Source organism: Pipistrellus kuhlii, unplaced genomic scaffold (assembly GCF_014108245.1).
Source record: "Pipistrellus kuhlii isolate mPipKuh1 unplaced genomic scaffold, mPipKuh1.p scaffold_m20_p_69, whole genome shotgun sequence".
Taxonomy (NCBI): domain Eukaryota; kingdom Metazoa; phylum Chordata; class Mammalia; order Chiroptera; family Vespertilionidae; genus Pipistrellus; species Pipistrellus kuhlii.
In genome coordinates, this window is record NW_023425572.1 from 265,883 (window position 1) to 286,886 (window position 21,004).

The 21,004-nt window shown below is 54.2% G+C and overlaps 1 protein-coding gene across 3 annotated transcripts in view; it reads left to right on the forward strand.

Moving 5' to 3' along the window:
• Positions 1-21,004, forward strand: part of CLCN4 (chloride voltage-gated channel 4) — a 47,061-nt gene that overhangs the window by 12,329 nt on the left and 13,728 nt on the right. For all 3 annotated transcript variants that reach the window (XM_036420478.2, XM_036420479.2, XM_036420477.2), the window contains exons 2-8: positions 6,522-6,677; positions 8,657-8,756; positions 13,228-13,415; positions 13,974-14,096; positions 17,670-17,876; positions 18,275-18,355; positions 19,678-20,223. In XM_036420478.2, coding sequence (XP_036276371.1) covers positions 6,552-6,677; positions 8,657-8,756; positions 13,228-13,415; positions 13,974-14,096; positions 17,670-17,876; positions 18,275-18,355; positions 19,678-20,223 — 1,371 coding nt within the window. In that variant the 5' untranslated portion in view covers positions 6,522-6,551. The remainder of the gene's footprint in view (positions 1-6,521; positions 6,678-8,656; positions 8,757-13,227; positions 13,416-13,973; positions 14,097-17,669; positions 17,877-18,274; positions 18,356-19,677; positions 20,224-21,004) is intronic.

Sequence of the window (21,004 nt, forward strand, 5' to 3'; positions counted from 1 at the left end):
CAGCAGGAGCAGGAAGTGGCCTCCCGGCTCTGCTGGCACCAGGCAGATTTCAGTCCTCACATGTCCTTCTGCACGTCCTGTGCCTCTGAGCTTGCCTTTTGTCAGGACTTGTGACTGCCCTCGGCGCTGTGGCCCTTGGCCCTCGCCCTGTAGCCACCAGGGGCCCCTCTCACTGGTAGCACCTCTGGCCAGTGTCCTCCGGGGACCCCGGCTGGGTCTGGGGAGGGGCTGGGCGGGGTGAAAGGACCGGGGCCCCTCACACCCTGAAGGTGTCTGTGTTGACAAAGGCCAGACTCCCTGGTCTCAGGTGAAGGTGAAGTTGGTGAGGGCGCAGGCAAGGTGGGCCCCTGTAGTCCCCTCCCACCCTGACCCCCAGGCCTGGCCTGTGCCACCAATAGGAACTGTGGGAGCAATGGCGTATGGCTTCTGAGGCTGGGTCACAAGAGACCCTACTGCTCTCCCGGAAGCCAGCTGCCTCGTCCCCAGATCACCGGGCAGTCTGCAGAGATGTGGGTAGCAGAACCGAGGCCTCCCGCCCAGAGCCAGCATGCCTGGGAGCCACCTGGGAAGTGGGGCAGGAGGCAGCTGGCTTCCGTCGAGCCTTCAGATGGCAGTAGCCAGGACCCATGGTTTGACCATAACCTCCTGAGAGACCTCGAGCCGGGAAGACCCAACCAAGTGCTTCCCAAGCCCTGACCCGCAGAAACTGCAAGGTCACCTATGTCCGGGCGTAGCTGCTCGGTTCTGGTGCAACTTGTTACGCAGCTTTGGTAGCAGATACACTGGGAAGAGCCCGGGGGTTTTCTGGTCGGGGACATCAGCTCCGTAGGCTGTGGCTGCCATCCCCCTGCCCCTTCTGAAGCACCAGCAATCTCTGACAGCCCCATGTTTGTTCGTGGTGTGTGTTTCCCGGCATGGGGAGGAGAGAGATTTAGGTACATTGTGTGCAAGGTTTAGGTACATCTATTGGAATTAGGGCATATTGACAATACCTTTGAGTGCACTGATTTTTCAAAAAATATATTTTTATTGATTTCAAAGAGGAAGAGAAAGGGAGAGAGAGAGAGAGAGACATAATGATGAGGGAGAATCATGGATCGGCTGCCTCCTGCTGGGGATGGAGCCCACAACCGTGACCTCCTGATTCATAGGTTGACACTCAACTACTGAGCCACATCGGCTGGGCTGAGTGCATTGATTGTAAGTGCACAACTGCCGATGTCTCATCAAAATGTCTCTCCTACATCCATCTTCATGGCCTGGAGCCTCCGGTACCAGTCCCCCAGTACCAGTGGAGTTTGGATGTCTGCCCGTCACTTCAAGCCCTGGCCTTTGCACGTGTGGGGGGCGGGGTGTTTTCTATGTGGGCGGCTCCCCTGCCCTCCTGCCCCCGTGGCCGCGCCCCAACCTGCTGCGCCGCGGGGAGCCACGTCCTCTGCCCACTGTACGTGGGCTGCCACCCGGCGCCTGGGCTCTGTCAGGGCCCGGGCTGTGACCTGAGTGACTGCAGCAGGCGGTCCTGGCCATCACAGATGAAGGAATGGGCATTTCACAAGAGAGAGAATTGCGTGGGCACCTCTGGTGAATGGTTTCCTGTGCACACATGTCTTCCCTCTCTGTTCTGGGCCATCTTCCTGGGCGCTGGCCTCACAGCTCGCTCCTGGCGCCGCCTGGCGCGGCCTGCTGGTTCTGTGCCGGGGTTCGAGCTGCTTGCTGCCGGGGGGTAGCCTAGCAGGCTGACTGTGCGGGACAGGGTGCCTGTAGTAAGTGTTGTCACTTGGCTACGTCAGGCTTACTTCACAGAAACTTCTCGAGAGAGTTTCCCGCCAGCTTCCCTCTCACGTCCTCACTGGGAGGCGAACACAGAGCCGGTGGCTGGGCCTTGGGCGCTTCCTCTCGCTCTTCCTCATTTGCTTAGTTCCCGGTCACCACGGGTGACATGTGAGGCGCGGTCATCCTCCACGGGGCGCTGTCCTGGGGGCTCTGGGGTATTGAGCAGCGTCGCTGGCTCCCACCCACCCGATGCCATTGTGCGCCTGTCCTGTGACATTGGCGCTGTCCCTGGGGCAGGATGGCCTCGGGGGCTGGGGGGCTGGGGTGTTTCTCTTTGGTTCCTGTCCCCCAGCTCCGGCTCCTGCTGGTGGGGGCCGGGTCACCGTCCTGGAGAGCCTTCCTCATTCTCTCTATGCTCATGGGTCCCGCGGCACCCAGAGCAGGCAGTGCCCGGCAGGAGCTGCCGCGTGCTCACCTGTCAATGGGCTGGGGATGCCCCCGCACCTGCCCACCCCGTGCTCACTGTCAGCCTCAGGGTCACCTTCATGTCACCTTCCAGTTTGTCCGTTCTGGGCCACTCTGTTCGCTGCCACCAGCACCTCTCTCTCTCTTTTTTAATTTATATTTTATTGATTTTTTTTACAGAGAGGAAGGGAGAGGGACAGAGAGTTAGAAACATCGACCAGCTGCCTCCTGCATGCCCCCCACTGGGGATGTGCCCACAACCAAGGTACATGTCCTTGACCAGAATCGAACCTGGAACCCTTCAGTCCGCAGGCCGATGCTCTATCCACTGAGCAACACCAGTTAGGGCAGCCACCAGCGCCTCTTTTTATAGAATCCCACGCTGCTGGAAACAAACAGCACGCAACAGCGGCAGTGTGCCTCCAAACACGCACACACGTTTAATACTTTTTATTGCGCTCAGAGAGGAAGGGAGAGGGAGAAAGAAACATCAATGATGAGAGAGAATCACTGATTGGCTGGCCCCTGCATGCCCCCTACTGGGGATTGGGACCGCAACCCAGGCCTGTGCCCTGACCAGACTCAAACCCAGCCACACCAGCCAGGGCCAGGGAGCAGTTCGGACAGTTCTCCCCATGTGAGCGGAGGTGTTCTCCGGCACAGCCCCCTCACCTGGAATGTGCGGGCATCAGGAGTGTGGGCAGCGTGTGCTCTGAAGAACAGGGTGATACTGGCGCCAGCAGAGTGGATGCCCCGGGCAGGAGCCACACGTGAAAACTGGGCCTCTGCAGCTGCTTTTACTGACGGGCAGGCTGCTCTCTGAAGCGTCTTAAAATTGCAAAGCATCACAAACACGCCAAGAAGTGCGTCACACCTAAACGCGTGGCTTCGTGGATTGTAATGGGGACATCCGTACTGCCACCCACACGAGAAGTCATGTGTGTGACCCATGTAGAGGGCACCATGCCCCCTGAGTTCTGATGCAGCTGCCTTGGCCAGCATGCTGTGTTGAAGGCTCACCTGTTGCCAGCGCGTTTGGGGGAGGCCTGAGCCAGAGGGCGGGCAGGAGAGGAGAAGCCAACGACGGCGCCCAGCTTGTCCGCCTGCTCTGGGGTGGCTGCGGGCTCCATGCTGGGCAGAGGGAGAAAGGTGCGCTCCTGTCTGTTTCTGGGCTCCAGGCTGCTCCAGGCGGCAGGGCTGCATTCACTGCGCCACCTGGTGGCCAAGTGGTGCAACGACACCCCTCTGAGACCAGGGCACCAAGTCAGCCCCTGAGCTCAGTGCCTTGTGTGAGCCTCGTAGGTGGCAAGGAAGGGGGCGCTGTACAGGCGGCTTGTGACTTGTGGGAGCTTCTGGCGAGTCTGGAAGGAATGAAGCTTTGGGGCTATGACTTTTAGCTGCCATCTAACCGAGGCCTGGCTCTGGGCTTGATGTTCTCCGGCCCCGTCCTCCCCTGCATTGATGTGAGAGTGGACCATCCATCAGCTGCCCCCCACTCGGGATGGAGCCGGCACCCGGGCATGCGCCCTGACCGGGAATCGAGCCAGTGACCTCTCAGTGCATGAGCCACCCTGGCCAGGGCGGTTCTGACATTTCTTAATGATCATAAGACAACTGGAAGGGGAATGTCTTGTGACAAATGAAGATGCTATGACATTCAGATTCAGGGTCCATACATCAAGCGCAAAGGACACCCAGCCCCAGCCCCTGGTTTGTGTATTGTCTCTGGCTGCTTCTATGCGACGGAAGCTGCCTGCCTCACAAATCTTCCCACGTGTTACCCTGCCCTTCCACAGGCATAGAGGGCGGTTAGAGGAGCAGAGACGCTACAGCATCACGTAGAACAAAAAGCTGGGGAACGTAACACCCCGTTTCTGTGAAGTTCAGAAGCAGGCAGACTGAGGCTGGGGTGCGAGGCTCAGCGTCGGGGCTCCGTGGAGGGGGGGGGGGTGGACCAGGAAGGGGCCGGGACGAGCCTGTGGGGGCTGGCCGCCTCTGGCCTTTGATCTGGGTGCTGGTTCTGTGGGCGCATTCCTCTGGCGAAAAAATGCTTGCAATGCTAACCACCAGGTAGTCCAGACTGTCCCCCAGACCCAGTCGGCCGCGTAGGTCAGAACAGTTTCTGGAATGTAGCAGAAACAGGGACGTTAGATTTACGACTTCTGTTTACTAAAACTGCGCTTCTACAAAGAACAGGCCCGGCTGGGAGATTATAGATAACCCGGCCTGGGCCTGTGCTTGCGCCAGCCTAATCCCCACTTCCCCGTCTGCTTTCCTTCGGTCTGAGGGGAGGGATGTCCGCTGGCAGGCCTGCCCGCGGCCTGGGCTGTGACGCCGGATCCCCACTGCCTGCAGCTCGCTTTTTGTATGTATTTAGCGGTCTCTTGCCAATCACATGTTTCCGTTCCCACTTCTGAGGGTTAAAGGCAGTCCTGGTCACAGATATTAGGGTAGCTTTTATAGAAAAAAAAAAATTTTTATTGCCAAAACTGGTTTGGCTCAGTGGATAGAGCGTCAGCCTGCGGACTGAAGGATCCTGGGTTCAATTCCGGTCAAGGGCATGCAACTGGGTTGCAGGCACATCCCCGCTAGGGGGTGTGCAAGAGGCAGCTGATCGATGAGTCTCTCTCATTGATGTTCCTAACTCTCTATCCCTCTCCTTTCCTCTCTGCAAAAAATCAATAAAATATATTTAAAAAATATTATTATTGACTTCAGAGAGAAAGGGAGGCAGAGAAACATCAGTGAGGAGAAAGAATCATGGATCGGCTGCCTCCTGCATGCCCCCTACTGGGGATTGAGCCCACAACCCAGACATGTGCCCTGACCCGAAATCGAACCTCCTGGTTCACAGGTGGATGTTCAACCACTGAGCCGCACCAGCTGGCCTAGGATAGCTTTTGAGGGTGTGAGATTGCCACACGGGGTATCTGAAGTTTTCATCTCACCATCAGTGGACTATTTTTTATGATTTTTCTGCATTGCAGTGACTGGCATAAAGAGTTGGCAGGGTCCTGGCTGGTGTGCTCAGTGGATGGAGCTATGGCTTGTGGACTGAAGGATCCCGGGTTCAATTCTGGTCAAGGGCACATGCCTGGGTTGTATGCTCCATCCCCAGTAGGGAGCATGCAGGAGGCAGCCAATCCATGATTTTCTCTCCTCATTGATGTTTCTATCTCTCTCTCCCTCTCCCTTCTTTTCCGAAATCAATAAAAATATTAAAAACAAAAACAAACAAACAAACAAAAACCCACCAGGCATTGCTTTCCCACAGTCTGAGGTCAAGGTGCCAGCTGGTCGGGTGGGGACTCGCTTCCCAGTCCCAGGCCTCGCTGTGCCCCGCGTGGCAGAAGGGACACGGGGCTCTCCCATAAAGACACGGAGCCCATCCATGGTGGGGCCGCATGCCCTCACCACCTCCCAGAGGCCCGCTTCCTAACTCCCTCACATGGGGGGGAGGGTTCAGCCTGTGAATTTTTTTTGGGTGGGGGGCACAGACATCAAGACCAGAGCTGGCTTGTGTGGCAGGAGGTCCTATCTGTCTCCTTGTCCGCCCCCAAGGCAGCCCTGGTGCGGAGGGCAGTGCCCTCTGCACGTTACCGCCCTCCCACAGCTAGTTCAAGTGCCGCCAGCAATTCCGCTCTCCCGTCGCTGTGCATCGTGGATATCCAGGGTGACGGCCACAGGCTGACTGCCCGAGTGACCCGCCTCAGCTCCCCGGGGAGCAATGAGTGGTTGGGTGACAGTGTTTAGCTTGTGAGTGGATCTCCTGGTTTCCAGACTGTGAGACAAACATGCATTTCTCAGAAGCCACCCAGTCCAGGGTATGTTTGTTACAGCAGTTGCTGCTGACTGAGACAGACTGTGTGTGCCTGCATACACACTGAGCGGCCAGATGATGATGAGCTCTGAATGCACAATCATCTGGCCACTCAGTGTACTTCTCTTGAGCACCTCATTGATTGGATATCAAAGATACTATAAATCATGCACCTGATCAGTGTTCCCCTTTGCACCAGCTGATAGAAAGCTCAGGGCAAGTAGGAGGTTGATTGATCTCCAGCAAAAGTCTAGAATGCTTTTGGTACCCATTGGAGATACAGATACACGGAGTGGCCAGGTTGTTATGCGTCCAGAGATCATCCTCCTCCGGCCCCTCGGTGTACATACATCACCGCAGCAGATGCTAATGCGAGTCTCTCTTCCACAAGAAAGTAGTGGGAGCGGGTGGTGCCAGGGTGTGCGGGCCGCCTGCCGGCGTGTCAACTGCGCTCTCTCTCCAGGTGTGAGTAGCATGGTCACGTGCAGGAGCGATGAGCGGCTCCGGCAACCTCATGGACTTTCTCGATGAGCCCTTCCCCGACGTGGGGACGTACGAGGACTTCCACACCATCGACTGGCTGAGGGAGAAGTCGCGGGACACCGACAGGCACAGGAAGGTAGGTGATGTCCTGACAGACATGTGGGAGGGGGTTCCTCCGGCTCATGCCCTCGTGTCCTGGGTGGGCAGGGCGCTAAGGAAGGGAAGGTTGTGGGAGGGAGGGGTAGAGCTGTGGATAGGTCATAGAATACCAGGTGCTCTCCCGATCCGTGTGGCTCAGTGGTTGAGCATCAACCTAGGAACCAGAAGGTCATGTTTGATTCCTGGTCAAGGCACATGGCCTGGCTGCAAGTTTGATCCCCAGTGTGGGACGTGCTTCTCTCTCATCACTGATGTTTCTCTCTCCCTCTCCTTTCCTCTCTGAAATCAATAAAATACACTGAGTGGCCGTAACCAGTTTGGCTCAATGGATAGAGCATCAGCCTGCCGACTGAAAGGTCCCAGGTTCGATTCCAGTAAAGGGCATGTACTTTGGTTGCGGGCACATCCCCAGTGGGGGGTGTGCAGGAGGCAACTGATTGATATTTCTCTCTCATCGATGTTTCTGACTATCTCCTTCCTTCTCTGTAAGAAATCAATAAAATATATTAAAAAATAATAAATAAAATACACTGAGTGGCCAGATTATGATCTCTGAACGCATAATAATCTGATGACTCAGTGTCTATCCTCCTATATAATAAAAGGCTAATATGCAAATTGTCCCCTCAACCAGGAGTTCAACCAGCAGGCAGGCCGGCCAACCGCCCATGTTCCCCCCGGTGGCCAGGTTGGCCGGACCCCATCCATGCAGGAATTCATGCACAGGGCCTCTAAAATATATATATAAAACACACACACACATGCACACGCACACACACACACACACACACACACACACACACACACACACACACTGAGTGGCCAGGTTTTTATGTGTTCAGAGATCACCATCATCTGGCCATTCAGTGTACATTAAGAGAAATGTCAGGTGCTTTGGGCGGGGGGGCAGGTGGCCTGGCTCTGTAGAGGGAGGAGGCAGGAGGCGCCAGGAGCCAGGCAGGCCATTCAGTGGAGACCGGGGGGAGAGGGGAGCAGTGCCGGACACTTAGAAGCAGCGGGGAGAAGTGAAGGAGGGGAACCAGCCAAGGGGGTCCCAGTGAGAGGAGGGCTTGGTGGTGAGGACGGGCCAAGCCAAGTCTCTCTCCGCCAAGGCGGACCTACTGTGTGCGGGCTGCCTTCAGTCCCAGGGACAGCGCTTCAGAGCAGGGTGAAGCGTGGCGGCCAGAGCACCACCTCCTGGTCTACAATGGCGCCGACTCCACATCTCCCTTCAGAATGGCTTGCAGATCATCAGAGTACAAATGGCACCTGTGAGTTTGTTTAATCAAGTGGATTAAAAAAATTATTTTATTGACTTCATAGAGGAAGGGAATGGGAGAGAGAGAGAGAGAGAGAGAGAGAGAGAGAGAGAGAGAGAGAGAGAGAGAGAGAAACATCAATGATGACAGAGAATCATGGATCAGCTGCCCCTGCATGCTCCCACTGGGAATTGAACCCGCCACCTGATCAGGAATCCAACCGTGACCTCCTGGTTCTTAGGTTGATGCTCAACCCCTGAGCCAGGCTGGCCAGGCTAAATGAAGTGGATTTAAAAAATATATATATTTTATTGATTTTTTACAGACAGGAAGGGAGAGGGATAGAGAGCTAGAAACATCGATGAGAAACACCGATCAGCTGCCTCCTGCACACCCACCACTGGGGATGTGCCTGCCACCAAGGTCCATGCCCTTGACTGGAATCAAACCTGGGACCCTTCAGTCCATAGGCTGACGCTCTATCCACTGAGCCACACCGGTGAGGGCTGAAGCGGAGTTTTGGAGTGGAAAGGCCACTCCGTGGTGTGGCAGGTGGCCGGAGGAGTGCTGTGTGTGTGTGTGTGTGTGTGTGTGTGTGGGGGAAACCAGCTGAGTAGTTACTCGGTTTCTGAGGGAGGTTGTGGGGAGGACGCGGGACCGGAGCGTGTGCCCATGAACCGCCGTGTCTCGTCCCCAGATAACCAGCAGAAGCAAGGAGTCCGTGTGGGAGTTCATCAAGGGTCTGCTGGACGCCTGGTCAGGATGGGTGGTCATGCTGCTCATCGGGCTGCTGGCGGGTACGTGCACGGCGCCCGTGCGGGGGCGGCTGGGCCCCGGGTGGCTGCTGGGGTGGCATTCTAAAAGTGGGGTGTTTCTCTTGTGCCCCATGGGAGGGGTCCGTGCTGGGACCATCTTAGAGTGAGGCCAGGCCCGAGGGCGGGGCTCCGGGGGGCGTTGCAGAGCTGTGACTGGAAACACACTACATTCTGTACCGCGTGCTTATGAAGAAGGCAAAACAGTACGGAGAGGTTTTGGTCTCTAATAATAACACACCACGTGAAGCTGGCCTTTGCTAACCCCGGGAGGCCCTGGAGTGAATTGCAAACACCCCAATGCGCAACACGTGTCCAGCTGGTGTGGCCCAGTGGTTGAGGGTCGAACCAGGAACCAAGAGATCATGGTTCGATTCTCAGTCAGGGCCTGTGCCTGGGTTGTGGGCTCCATCCCCAGGAGGCAGCCGATCTGATGTTCTCTCTCATCAATCTTTCTTTCTCTCTCTCCCTCACCCTTCCTCTCTCTCTAAAGTCAGCAAATATATATTAAACTGACCTCTAACAAAAGGCTCCATTTTCTTAAAAAAAAAAAAAGGGGGGGGGACACCCCAGGAGCTAGCTGGAGACCCCCCCACCCTCCACCCACACTGCTCAGACCCTCAGGGCCTCTGCGTCTATCACTGGGTAACCCCAGCACCAGGTTTCCGGAGCTAGCAGGGCGCTCTGTGGAGGAGAAACCCACTCTCAACATCCGGGGCACAGTTCTCCAGGGCTCTGCTGCCTGCAGCTCCCCCCCTTTCAGGAGGCTGTGCAGGGTCAGTCTGGGATAAAAAGCCCGGGTGTGCTGAAGAGACCCCCTTAAAAGCCCCTGGTCCATCATGACATAGAGCCGTGGTTACAGCCCTGCCCAGACAAGGACTGCGATACGGCGGGACACAGCGGATGCCGTGAGAGAGACGGAGCACTAAGGGGCGCAGATGTATGTAGAGGTGTTCTTCTCTTTCCCCAGTCCAGCATGGAAAAGGAACGGGTCCGGTTCCTGAGTGGAGGAGCTGGGGATTAAGAAATAAAAGAAAGAAACAAGACACAGAGATAGAAGGAAAAAGCTGGGAGCCGGGTAGAACCGCTGCCAGCTCTGATGGAGAGGCAGGGACCCCCATATACATCCCCAAATACCAGGAAGTATCACCAGAACCTAGGGTCAAAGGAGCTTATTTGCATTCTTGAGTAGGCCGAGCATTCCTGGTGCATGGCTGGATTTACCTAGCTAAGTCACACACCTGGGCTGATGTGAAGGCCAAGCTGATAACATGGTCAGCCTTTTGGGGAAGCATGTTCCCAGGCCGTGGCTCTCCCATCGCCCTGAGCTCAGCTGACGATAATTAAAGAAATGCCCACGTGCATGCCCAGGCGCTGTCTACGGATGTAGGTTTGGGATTCCTGAAGATTTCAGGTGCTGGGTGCCTCTGCATTTGCTCCGTACACAGCTGAGGGAGGGTTTGGCCCATCACAGAGAGCCAAGCGGAGTGCTCAGGGGCACAGCAGCTGTCCACGCATTTCCCCAGGCGGTCCCTGTCCCACTGGCATTCCCGGTGAGCTTGGGCTTATGGATAGGTGGTGTTTGACCGCCTCTGCGAAAGCCTTTGGAGGCGGGCGGGTGGGAGCCAGCTGTGAATGTTGATGTCTCTGTTTAGAATCGAGTTTGAAAATCATTCACTGTCATTACCCTTGGCTCCTGGGAAGGAGAAATGGATAGAGAAAAGAAATGCAGAATAGATGTTCTGGCATCTTGGAGTACACAGGCAGTTTAGATGTATTGATTAATCTGAGAGCCTGGTCAGGGTGTGTCTTTAACCTGATATTGACCAGTTGGCTTCACTATCAATCCGAGTTCTGCCAGTTCTTTAAAAAAAATATATATTTTATTGATTTTTTACAGAGAGGAAGGGAGAGAGATAGAGGGCTAGAAACATCGATGAGAGAGAAACATCGACCAGCCGCCTCTTGCACACCCCCTACCGGGGATGTGCCCGCAACCAATGTACATGCCCTTGACAGGAATCGAACCTGGGACCTTTCAGTTCGCAGACCGACGCTCTACCACTGAGCCAAACCGGTTTCGGCCTGCCAGTTCTTTTAAGGAGAATCATTTGGGGAATTTAAAAAAAAAACAACCAAAAAACCTGCTGCTTGGGCTTCAAGCAAATAGTGTATTTGGAGATGATGCCCTAGCGCCGACCCCCTCCACTTCCTCCTGCCCCTCCTGTGACGCTAACGTGCAGCCAGGTGAGAGCCACAGGAGAAGGGCGAGCCCCTGGACACATCAGCGAGTGAATGTAGGAGGAAGGTAAGAGAGAGATGCTGGTGCCAATGCCGAGGTGCTTTTGATCTGGATGTACCTTGGAAGGAAAGCCAGCAAACTGTGCCCATTCACTTCCTGTTGTCCAGCTGGTGGGCCAGTCATCTCCTTAGTGGCATCCTGGACATTACATTCTGACTCCTGAGATGGAGAGATCCAGGGTCTCCTCTGCAGTGCAGTTATAAGGATTCATCACTAGATGTCGCTGTTGAATAACAAATAGAAATATTAAGAAAACATCAACGCTGCATTTACTATGACTTACCACCGGGTGTCACTGTTGCTCCACGGAACGAAATATGCACAAAACATTTACTATGTGAATCACCACCAGGTGTCACTGTTGCTCCACGGAAGAAAACATTAACAAGCCCTTTATGGGGAATCAATTACTATGAATCACCACCGGGTGTCACAGATACTCCGTTCACGTAAGAAAGCTGAACCTGCCAGCACTGCCAGAAGCAGCCAGCCGGGGAGACTGGATGTGGGATATTGTGATTATGACCCAGTGAATGGGGGTGGCTTTGGGGTGATCATTGGGTCTCCCCGCTGGCTATCTGCAGGGCCACTCCCTCACCTTCCTTTATTTATTTATTTATTTTATTTATTTAATACACTCACCTTCTTTAGGTCTTTGTTCAAACATCTTTCGCTTGAGGTGTTCTCTGACCACCTTTCTAAAAGTCCACTTCTCCCTCTCTGAGCTGCGTCACCCCCACCCGCTGTATGCATGTGTGTGTGTGTAAATGCACATATGCGGCAGCCTCATTGTGTAATTTACATACCATACAATGTACCCAGTGAAAGCATGTCATTTGGTGGTTTTCAGCGTCCTCACGGAGGTGGGCAGCCATCGCCACAGTCAGTTTTAGAATCTTTTCATTGGCACCCGGAGACCCGCCAGGTCCTTTAGCTGCCAAGCTCCAGGGCGTGCAGCCTCCTCCTGTCCCCTGGCCCTCTCTGCCCGCTCTGGAAGTTACATGGAAATGGCATCACACATGTAGAGTGCTGTGATCACCGCCTTTTACTCAGCACGAGGTGTTCGGGCTTTGGAATTGCTTGCAAGGATGGTAACTGTTTAACCTGGTGAGCAGCTTCAGACTGTTTTCCAAAGCCTTTCCACCACTGTGACGTGCTCCACAGGTGCACTCGGGATAACATATGTGTTATATAGATGCCATGCCAGCAGATCATGGTGTCAGGATGTGACAGGTATGCTGATGGGTACATGCCTGGAAAGCATGCTGAGCCCAAATGTAGGAAATCAGGGAAGGCTTCCTGCAGGAGGAGATGGAAGTGCCAGGATCTGGAAGAGAAAGAGGAGATGGCCGGGTGGGGAGGGCAGTGCTTCCTGAGAGGTGCGGAGAGCAGAGCCTGGTGGGGCCACGAGGAGGGAGTGGGCAGGGGTGGGGGCTAGAGGTGGGAAGCGATGAGGCTGGAGTGGGTGAGGGGCAGCTGCTGGGGTGTGCCGCCTGTTGGGGGTTCAGGCGTTCTCTCAAACAATGGGGCTTCCGTGTAACGGGAAGGCAGGGAGGGGTGAGTCCTTGCAGGCATGTGGGTGCCCCGGTGTTGGTATGGCTGGGGCAGGGACAGGATAATAAGGATCCGGTAAAAGTTGGGAGAATGTGGTAGCCTGATGTCCCTGCCTGCAGAGAAGACTGGCCTGGCTCCTTCTGCCGGCCTCTGAAGCAGTCACTTACATAGATCCCCAACAATGTAAGTTATTAATTGAATCCCTTCCACAATAGTTTAAAAATCCAGCAAGTTCTAGGAAGTGAGATTGTCCAAGTCGGGTTCCCATGTGTGGCCAGGCCTTAAACAGCCAGGCACTGGCACGCTCCCCTGGGAAACAGGAATGTGTGACCCAGCGCTTCCCCCCCCGCCCCCCCAGGCTGCTGTGGGGGAGCCCTGTGAAGGGGGCGCACCCGTTTCTGGAACCCGGGAGGGATGGGCTCAGGCTGGAGGAAGACGGGCCTCTGTCCGCGTGAGGACACGAACCCGCCCAGGGTCTCCTAGGGCCGGGCTGGCTGCCTCCCCCCCACCCCCCACCAGTGCTCAGGACTCCCTGTGCGTGTGGGCGGGGGGGGGGGGATGCTCCTGTCGCTTCCTCCAAGAACCCCGCTGTCCCTGCAGGCACCTTGGCCGGCGTCATCGACCTGGCCGTGGACTGGATGACCGACCTGAAGGAGGGCATCTGCCTGTCCGCCTTCTGGTACAGCCACGAACAATGCTGCTGGACGTCCTCCGAGACCACGTTTGAGGACCGGGACAAGTGCCCGCTGTGGCAGAAGTGGTCGGAGCTGCTGGTGAACCGCTCCGAGGTGGGTTCGGGCCGGGCCTGGCCGGGGGGACCGCCTGTGGTTGCAGCGTGCGTGTCTGATCACCACCCGGGCCCTGTATGGCGTGACCTGGTACTTCTGGCTCCTGTGCAAATGGCAGTTGGAAACCCTCCCCCCTGCTTCATGTGCACAAGACATGTATGTTTTATAATGGCTTCCAAAGATGTTTTTATTGGTTTTTAGGGAGGGGAGGGGGAGAGAGAGAGATTGATGTATGAGAGGGACATCCATCAGCTGCCTCCTGCACGCCCCACTGGGGATGGAGCCCCCAACTGGGCATGTGTCCTGATGGGGAATCAAACTGGTGACCTTTCGGTGCCTGGGGCGACGCTAACCACTGAGCAGGCCAGCCGGGCTGCAGGTCTGTGGAAATGGCTCGCAGAGAAGCCTGGCAGTGTCTGTGGGTTCCAGTAGCTGTAGCAGCCGCCTGTCCAAACAGCTGCCTTTTCGCTGACACAGGCCCCGCTGCTGCCGGCCCAGCGGAGGGGGACCGTTGGGTCTGGGGGCTCAGCGGTCCTTCCTGTGTTGTGTCTTGTTCAGGGTGCCAGCGCCTACATCCTCAACTACCTGCTCTACGTGCTGTGGGCCCTGCTCTTCGCCTTCCTGGCCGTCTCCCTGGTGCGTGTGTTCGCGCCCTACGCCTGCGGCTCGGGGATCCCCGAGGTGAGTGGGGCGGGCTTTCCTCTGTGCCCAGCGGAGAGCAGCAGACACGTCCAGCCCTGAGGGCAAGCGCGGGGCCAAGCATGGGACATGGATTCGCTGCTTCAGTCCCACAGCCACCCTGTGAGGTGGGCACCGCTACTCTCCACTTCCCGGGCGAGGAGCTGAGGCACAGAGAGGGGGAGACACTTGGCCGGGGTCGCCCAGCTGCCAAGCTGGGAGCTGAACTCAGGATCAATGCTCTGTGTTCAGGATTCATGTTCCATTGCTCTCAGGTGCTGACGTCTTGCGTTTGCAAAGCATGCCTAAGCCTCAGAGCCCACGGAAGCAGGCTGCCCTTTAGCGCGATGCAGTGTGGAAGTGGATGGCAGTGGGGTTTGTTGCTTAGGAGGTTTGCTGCCTAGTGAACTCCCTGGCTGCCATTTGCTCTGTGGGGACAGGGTCATTGCAATGTTCACAAACCCCAATTCCACACAGGGCATGCGCTGTGAGCGCGCCCTGGCCGCAGAGGGACGCTGAGCAGCAGCGATCAGCTCATTCCCCAGAAGCCAGAGAGGGGACGCTTCACCAGGAGGGACTCTGCGAGTTCTCATATGACCATCCAAGCAAGCAGTGCAGTTCTCTTTCGGGTCGGGGCTTCAGGAGTGCCCACAGGCAGTGGAGATGGCGAGTTTCAGGCTGTGAGCGATTATGGTGACAGACGGGCGACGATGCATGCTGGTCCCTGCCAGGAACGACAGAAGGAAAAGCCTGACTATGTCATACTGACTTTTAAATCTATATTTTTAATATATTTTTATTGATTTCAGAGAGGAAGGGAGAGGGAGAGAGAGGTAGAAACATCAATGATAGAGAGAATCATGGATTGGCTGCTTCCTGCACGCCCCACACTGGGGATCAAGCCCGCAACCCAGACATGTGTCCTTGACCAGAATCAAACCTGGGACCCTTCAGTCCGCAGGCCGACGCTCTATCAACTGAGCCACACCAGCTAGGACGATGCTGACCTTTAAATCAAATATATTTTTATTGATTTCGAAGAGGAAGGGAGAGGGAGAGAGAGGTAGAAACATCAGTGATGAGAGAGAATCATGGACCGGCTGCCGCCTGCACACCCCATACTGGGGATGGAGCCCGCAACCCGGGCCTGTGCCCTGACCAGGAATCAAACCAGTGACCTCAACCCCTGAGCCACGCTGGCCCGACTGGAAACCCTTTTAAATGCCCATGCAGAGAACACTTTTCTGTGTAAGAATGCTCTTGTCTAAGCTCTCCAAAGCACATTTCCATGTGAACACTTGCTCTTGGACTTGGGGTTTAGAGAGCAGCGAACACGGGGCCTCTTTCTGTTCCGTTTGCTCCATTATCAGAACCGCCAGTGACTGTGAGACAGCGTGTCTTCTCAGAGCTCACCTTGAGCTGATGTTTCATTAGAGAATCTGAAAGGTTTAAAGTTAGCCCCACTGAGTCACAAACCCGCTCCACCTCATCTCGTGAAAGTCCTGCTTGGCTCGGTCCCCGTTCATTCAGAGGAAAGCAGTGATTGAATCATAGCGTGTCCTGGGAACGGGCTCGCTTTCTGTAGTCCCTAATTTGATCATGGCAATTTTATAAAATCATTTTAGAGAATTACAAAATGCCCATTACATTGTTCAACTCACCACGTGGCTGGCAGAGGCTCCGGTAATTGAGATGTTTGTAATTTTCTAAATGGCATGATGCTCTTAAACTCTACCCTCGGGCCCAAGTCCACATTATGCAACTGACAGAGAATTAGAGGTAATTTTATTCAAGGCAACACAAAAGTGCAGGATTGTGGCAGGCATACGAAAACATCCTTCAAATAAGCTGGTCTGAGATGCCCAGGCAGGCTCAAGTAGGCCAAGCACTACTAGGTAAAGGCCACATTAACCACCACTAGTTTTGACGTTAGTTAGAGGGCAGTGCAAAATACTGCCTGTTTGTGTAGCTAGACCTTCCTCACATTCTCTGGGAAGGGTGCCTGAGTTCCTCACGCACACGCGTGCCTGCTCTCGATCTTCCTCCTGGAATTAAGAAACAGATCTCCATCAGTAATTCTGGGATGGAAATGGTCCATTCACACCCCTTTAAAATTCCAAGGGTTGGTTCACTGCATGACCCTCCCCACATGGGAAAAGGTGACGTGATGCCAAAGAGGTTTCCAGAAGATCCCTTAACTACTGGGAATCAGGAATTCCCATCTTGCTCTTTTTTTAAAAAAAAATATATATTTTATTGATTTTTTACAGAGAGGAAGGGAGAGGGACAGAGAGCTAGAAACGTCGATGAGAGAGAAACATCGACCAGCTGCCTCTTGCACACCCCCTACTGGGGATGTGCCCGCAACCAAGGTACATGCCCTTGACCGGAATTGAACCTGGGACCTTTCAGTCCGCAGACCGACCCTCTACTGCTGAGCCAAACCAGTTTTGGCCCATCCTGCTCTTGCCAGGAATAGAGCAGTGGCTGGTTCTCTACTGGGGCTGCATTTATTATTATTATTATTATTATTACTAGAGGCCCGATGCACAAAGATTCATGTAAGAACAGGCCTGACTTCCCCTGGCTGCCAGCTCTGCCTTCACTCTGGCCAGAGCCACCTTTCTGCTTGGGCCCGGAGCGGCCTTTCCGCCTTCCCATGCTGCCCAGAGGCCCAGCGTGGCTGGGACAGTGTGGAATGCCTGCATCTGTGTATGCAAATTAACCCACCATCTTTGTTGGGTTGATTTGCATACTCACTCCTGATTGGCTGGTAGGTGTTGCGAAGGTATGGTCAAATAGCATGTTATTCTTTTATTAGGTAGATTATTATTTATAAATCCTCACCCAAGGATATTTTTCCATTGATTTGTAGGGAGAGTGGAAGAGATAGGGAGAGACAGAGAGAAGCATTGGTGTGAGAGAAACACATCCATTGGTTGCCTCCTGCTCGAGCCCTGACCAGGGCCTGGGCCGGGGAGGAGCCTGCAATGAAGGTATGTGGTTTTGACCAGAATGGTCCAGAGGCTGATGCTCTATCCACCGAGCCACACTGGCCAGGGCAAGGTCTTTCAATTGTGTAAAATTAACAGCTAAAATCTATAGCTATATGTCTCTTTTCAACACAACAGAGGGTAATGTGAACAGGATAAAGTGCCACAAATAAAATGGAACCTGATAATTACTTATTCAGCCCTCATTATAACCTTACTACTCTAAGAATAATTAAAATTTACTATGAATCGCACTGCTTCACATTTCCATGAATATAATATAAACTTATGTCTTTTTATTTTTTCAACATTTTTTTAAAATAATGTATTTCTTATTGTTGATAGTATTACAGATATCTCCCATTCCCCCTTGCCCCTCCTCCGGGTCTTCACTACCCTATTGTCTGTGTCTATAAGTACATAAGCTCTTAGGCTTCTCTCTTCTGGTGAAATGACTTGTTAATGTAAATGCTGTTCGTGTGAACTTAGAGGGACTCAGACCCGGAAGCAGCCTCCCGCAGGCGAAGCGGGGAGTGGGCGTGAACAGCGCCTCAGCCGCCCCGCTCTCTGTCCTGTGTTCCAGATCAAGACCATTCTGAGCGGCTTCATCATCAGGGGCTACTTGGGCAAGTGGACGCTGCTGATCAAGACCGTCACGCTGGTGCTGGTGGTGTCCTCGGGCCTGAGCCTTGGGAAGGAGGGGCCACTGGTGCACGTGGCTTGTTGCTGTGGTAACTTCTTCAGCAGCCTCTTCTCCAAGTACAGCAAGAACGAGGGCAAGAGGCGCGAGGTGAGCGGGCCCAGCTGCCATCTTCTGGACAGGCCCCTCCTGTCTCCTCTGCGTGTGCTTGTTGTTCTTGTTGTTCCTCTTCTTCTCCTCCTCCTCCTCCTTCTCCTTCTTCTTCTCCTCCTCTTCTTCTTCTCCTCTTCTTCTTTTAAATGTTTTATTGGTTTCAGAGAGGAAGGGAGAGGGAAAGAGAGAGAAACATCAGTTATAAGAGAGAATAATGGATCAGCTGCTTCCTGCACGTCCCACACTGGGGATCGAACCTGCAACCCAGGCCTGTGCCCTGACCGGGAATCGGACCCTGACCTCCTGGTTCACAGGTTGACATGTAACCATTGAGCCACGCTGGCAGCCCCTGCACAGGCTTGTTTTCATGAAAGGCCTTGGGCTTTGCCTTGCAGGTACTTTCAGCGGCAGCTGCTGCCGGAGTCTCTGTTGCGTTCGGCGCTCCGATTGGCGGCGTGCTTTTCAGTCTGGAGGAGGTGAGCCGGGCGCGGGGGATGTGTGGCTGCGGGCTGCGGGCTGCGGGCTGCGGGCTGCGGCAGTGGCAGTGGGGAGCTCAGCAGCAGGCCCCTGCCTAAGCCTTCTGAGGAGCATGAGCAGAATTCTTGCAGCTCATCCAGGAGTCACGGTTGGTCTACGCGGAAAATGCCGATATAAATGTTCTGGAAGATTTGCAGTGTCCTCCCTTCCTCATGACCAAATGAATGAAGCATTTTTGGTTTTGGCAACGTGGGTAGATCTATTCCAGGGGTCGGCAAACGTTGTCTATAAAGGGCCAGAAAGTCACTATTTAATGCTTGGTGGGACTTCCGGCCTGGGTCCCAGCCGCTCAGCCCTGCATGACGCAGGAAAGCCACAGACAACCGCCCATGGTCGCGCATGGCTGCACCCTGACACCACTCGCCTTAGGAGCTGAAGCTGGAGTTTTATATAATTTTCTTGTGTCACCGAAGCAGGGTTCTTTTGAATATTTCACATGTCACAAAATAGTCCTTCCTAACCATTTATTTATTAAAAATTTTTTAATTGATTTCAGAGAGGAAGGGAGAGGGAGACAGAAACATCCATGATGGGAGAGAATCTTTTGTCAGCTGCCTCCTGCACACTCCCTACTAGGGATCAATTCCACAACCTGGGCATGTGCCCTTGACTGGAATCACACCCAGGACCCTACCGTCTGTAGGCCGACGCTGTATCCACTTAGCCAAACCAGCTAGACGAGTGGTCGGCAAACTCATTGGTCAACAGAGCCAAATAGCAACAGTATAACGATTGACATTTCTTTGGAGAGCAACATTTTTTAAACTTAAACTTCTTCTAACACCACTTCTTCAGAATAGACTCGCCCAGGCCGTGGTATTTTGTGGAAGAGCCACCCTCAAGGGGCCAAAGAGCCGTGTGCCTCGCAAGCCAGTTTTCTAACTACGACTAGGGCATTCTTAATTATTTAAAAATAAACAATTCATTCTTAACTCCTGTGCCATACAGATACATTGGCTGGGCCAGGGATTTCCAACCCTTGATCTATCTGTTGTCTGTAGAAGCAAATTCAGAGGTTTCTTTGCTTTTTTTGGGGGGATGGGGCTGTATGTCTCCATGCCATAAACAGAATTATGATTAAATGCTTTCATTCCTCTTAAAAAAAATAGCTCAAAAGCACCTTGACTAGTCTCCATTCTGCTATTGGACGCAGGGAGAGTCTATGTGTCCTTGCGGGCGCCTTAGGGTCATAAGGACACCCAGGTGCGGGTGTGAGTGCCGCCGTCCTGGGCCCGTCGCTCACGCTCTCCTGTCGGTCCAGGTCAGCTACTACTTCCCCCTGAAGACCCTGTGGCGGTCCTTCTTTGCGGCGCTGGTGGCGGCCTTCACGCTGCGCTCCATCAACCCCTTTGGGAACAGCCGCCTCGTCCTCTTCTACGTGGAGTACCACACGCCCTGGTACATGGCCGAGCTCTTCCCCTTCATCCTGCTGGGCGTCTTCGGGGGCCTGTGGGGGACCCTCTTCATCCGCTGCAACATCGCCTGGTGCAGGAGGCGCAAGACCACCAGCCTGGGCAAGTACCCGGTGCTGGAGGTCATCGCGGTGACGGCCATCACCGCCATCGTCGCCTACCCCAACCCCTACACGCGCCAGAGCACGAGCGAGCTCATCTCTGAGCTGTTCAATGACTGCGGGGCCCTCGAGTCCTCCCAGCTCTGCGACTACATCAACGACCCCAACATGACCCGGCCCGTGGATGACATTCCCGACCGGCCGGCCGGCCGCGGGGTGTACACGGCCATGTGGCAGCTGGCCCTGGCGCTGGTCTTCAAAATCGTCATCACCATATTCACCTTTGGCATGAAGGTGAGTGAAGGGGAAGGAGAATGTGGCCACCTGTGGCCTTCTGGGTGGCGCCTGCTGGCCACCATGGAATCGTGCTGGGGAGAAGTGGTGGAACGTATTGAATGTTGTCTTGTGCTGGGCCCTTGAATTCCTTTAACCACCAAGAAGCTATGTGTGGGTAACAGCAAGCCTCTACCATAGCTTTAACCCCGTTTTAGAGGTGAAGAAGCCATGGCTCAGAGTATGTCATTCATACAGAGACATACAAAGCTTGGTGAACTTTCATGAAACACACACACTTGTGTAACCAGCAAGCAGAATGTTGAGAGTCCACCAGAACACCTGCTGCTCTCAATTACAATTACTTCCATGTGCGATTAAAAAAATTTTTTTTTTTATTGATTTCAGAGAGGAAGGGAGAGGGAGAAAGCAATAGGAATATCAATGACGAGAGAGAATCATGGATCAGCTGCCTCCTGCACACCCCACACTGGGAATCGAGCCCATAACCTGAGCATGTTCCCTGACTAGGAATCAAACCATGATCTCCTGGTTCATAGGTCAAAGCTCAACCACTGAGCCAGCAATACTCGGTCTGTGTGTGATTTTTACGATTTATGCTTTTTAAGTCGAAGAAACCATGTAGAGAGTTTACACTTGAGTGTGTGATGGTCAAGCACAAGCCTGAATTTTTGTCCTGAGAACAGGATGGGGACTGGATTAAACATGACTGTCTGTCTGCTCCATCTGCGCCAGTGAAGGGCTTGAGCTTCGTGTTTGAGGAAGGCCTGGCGCCTCTGGT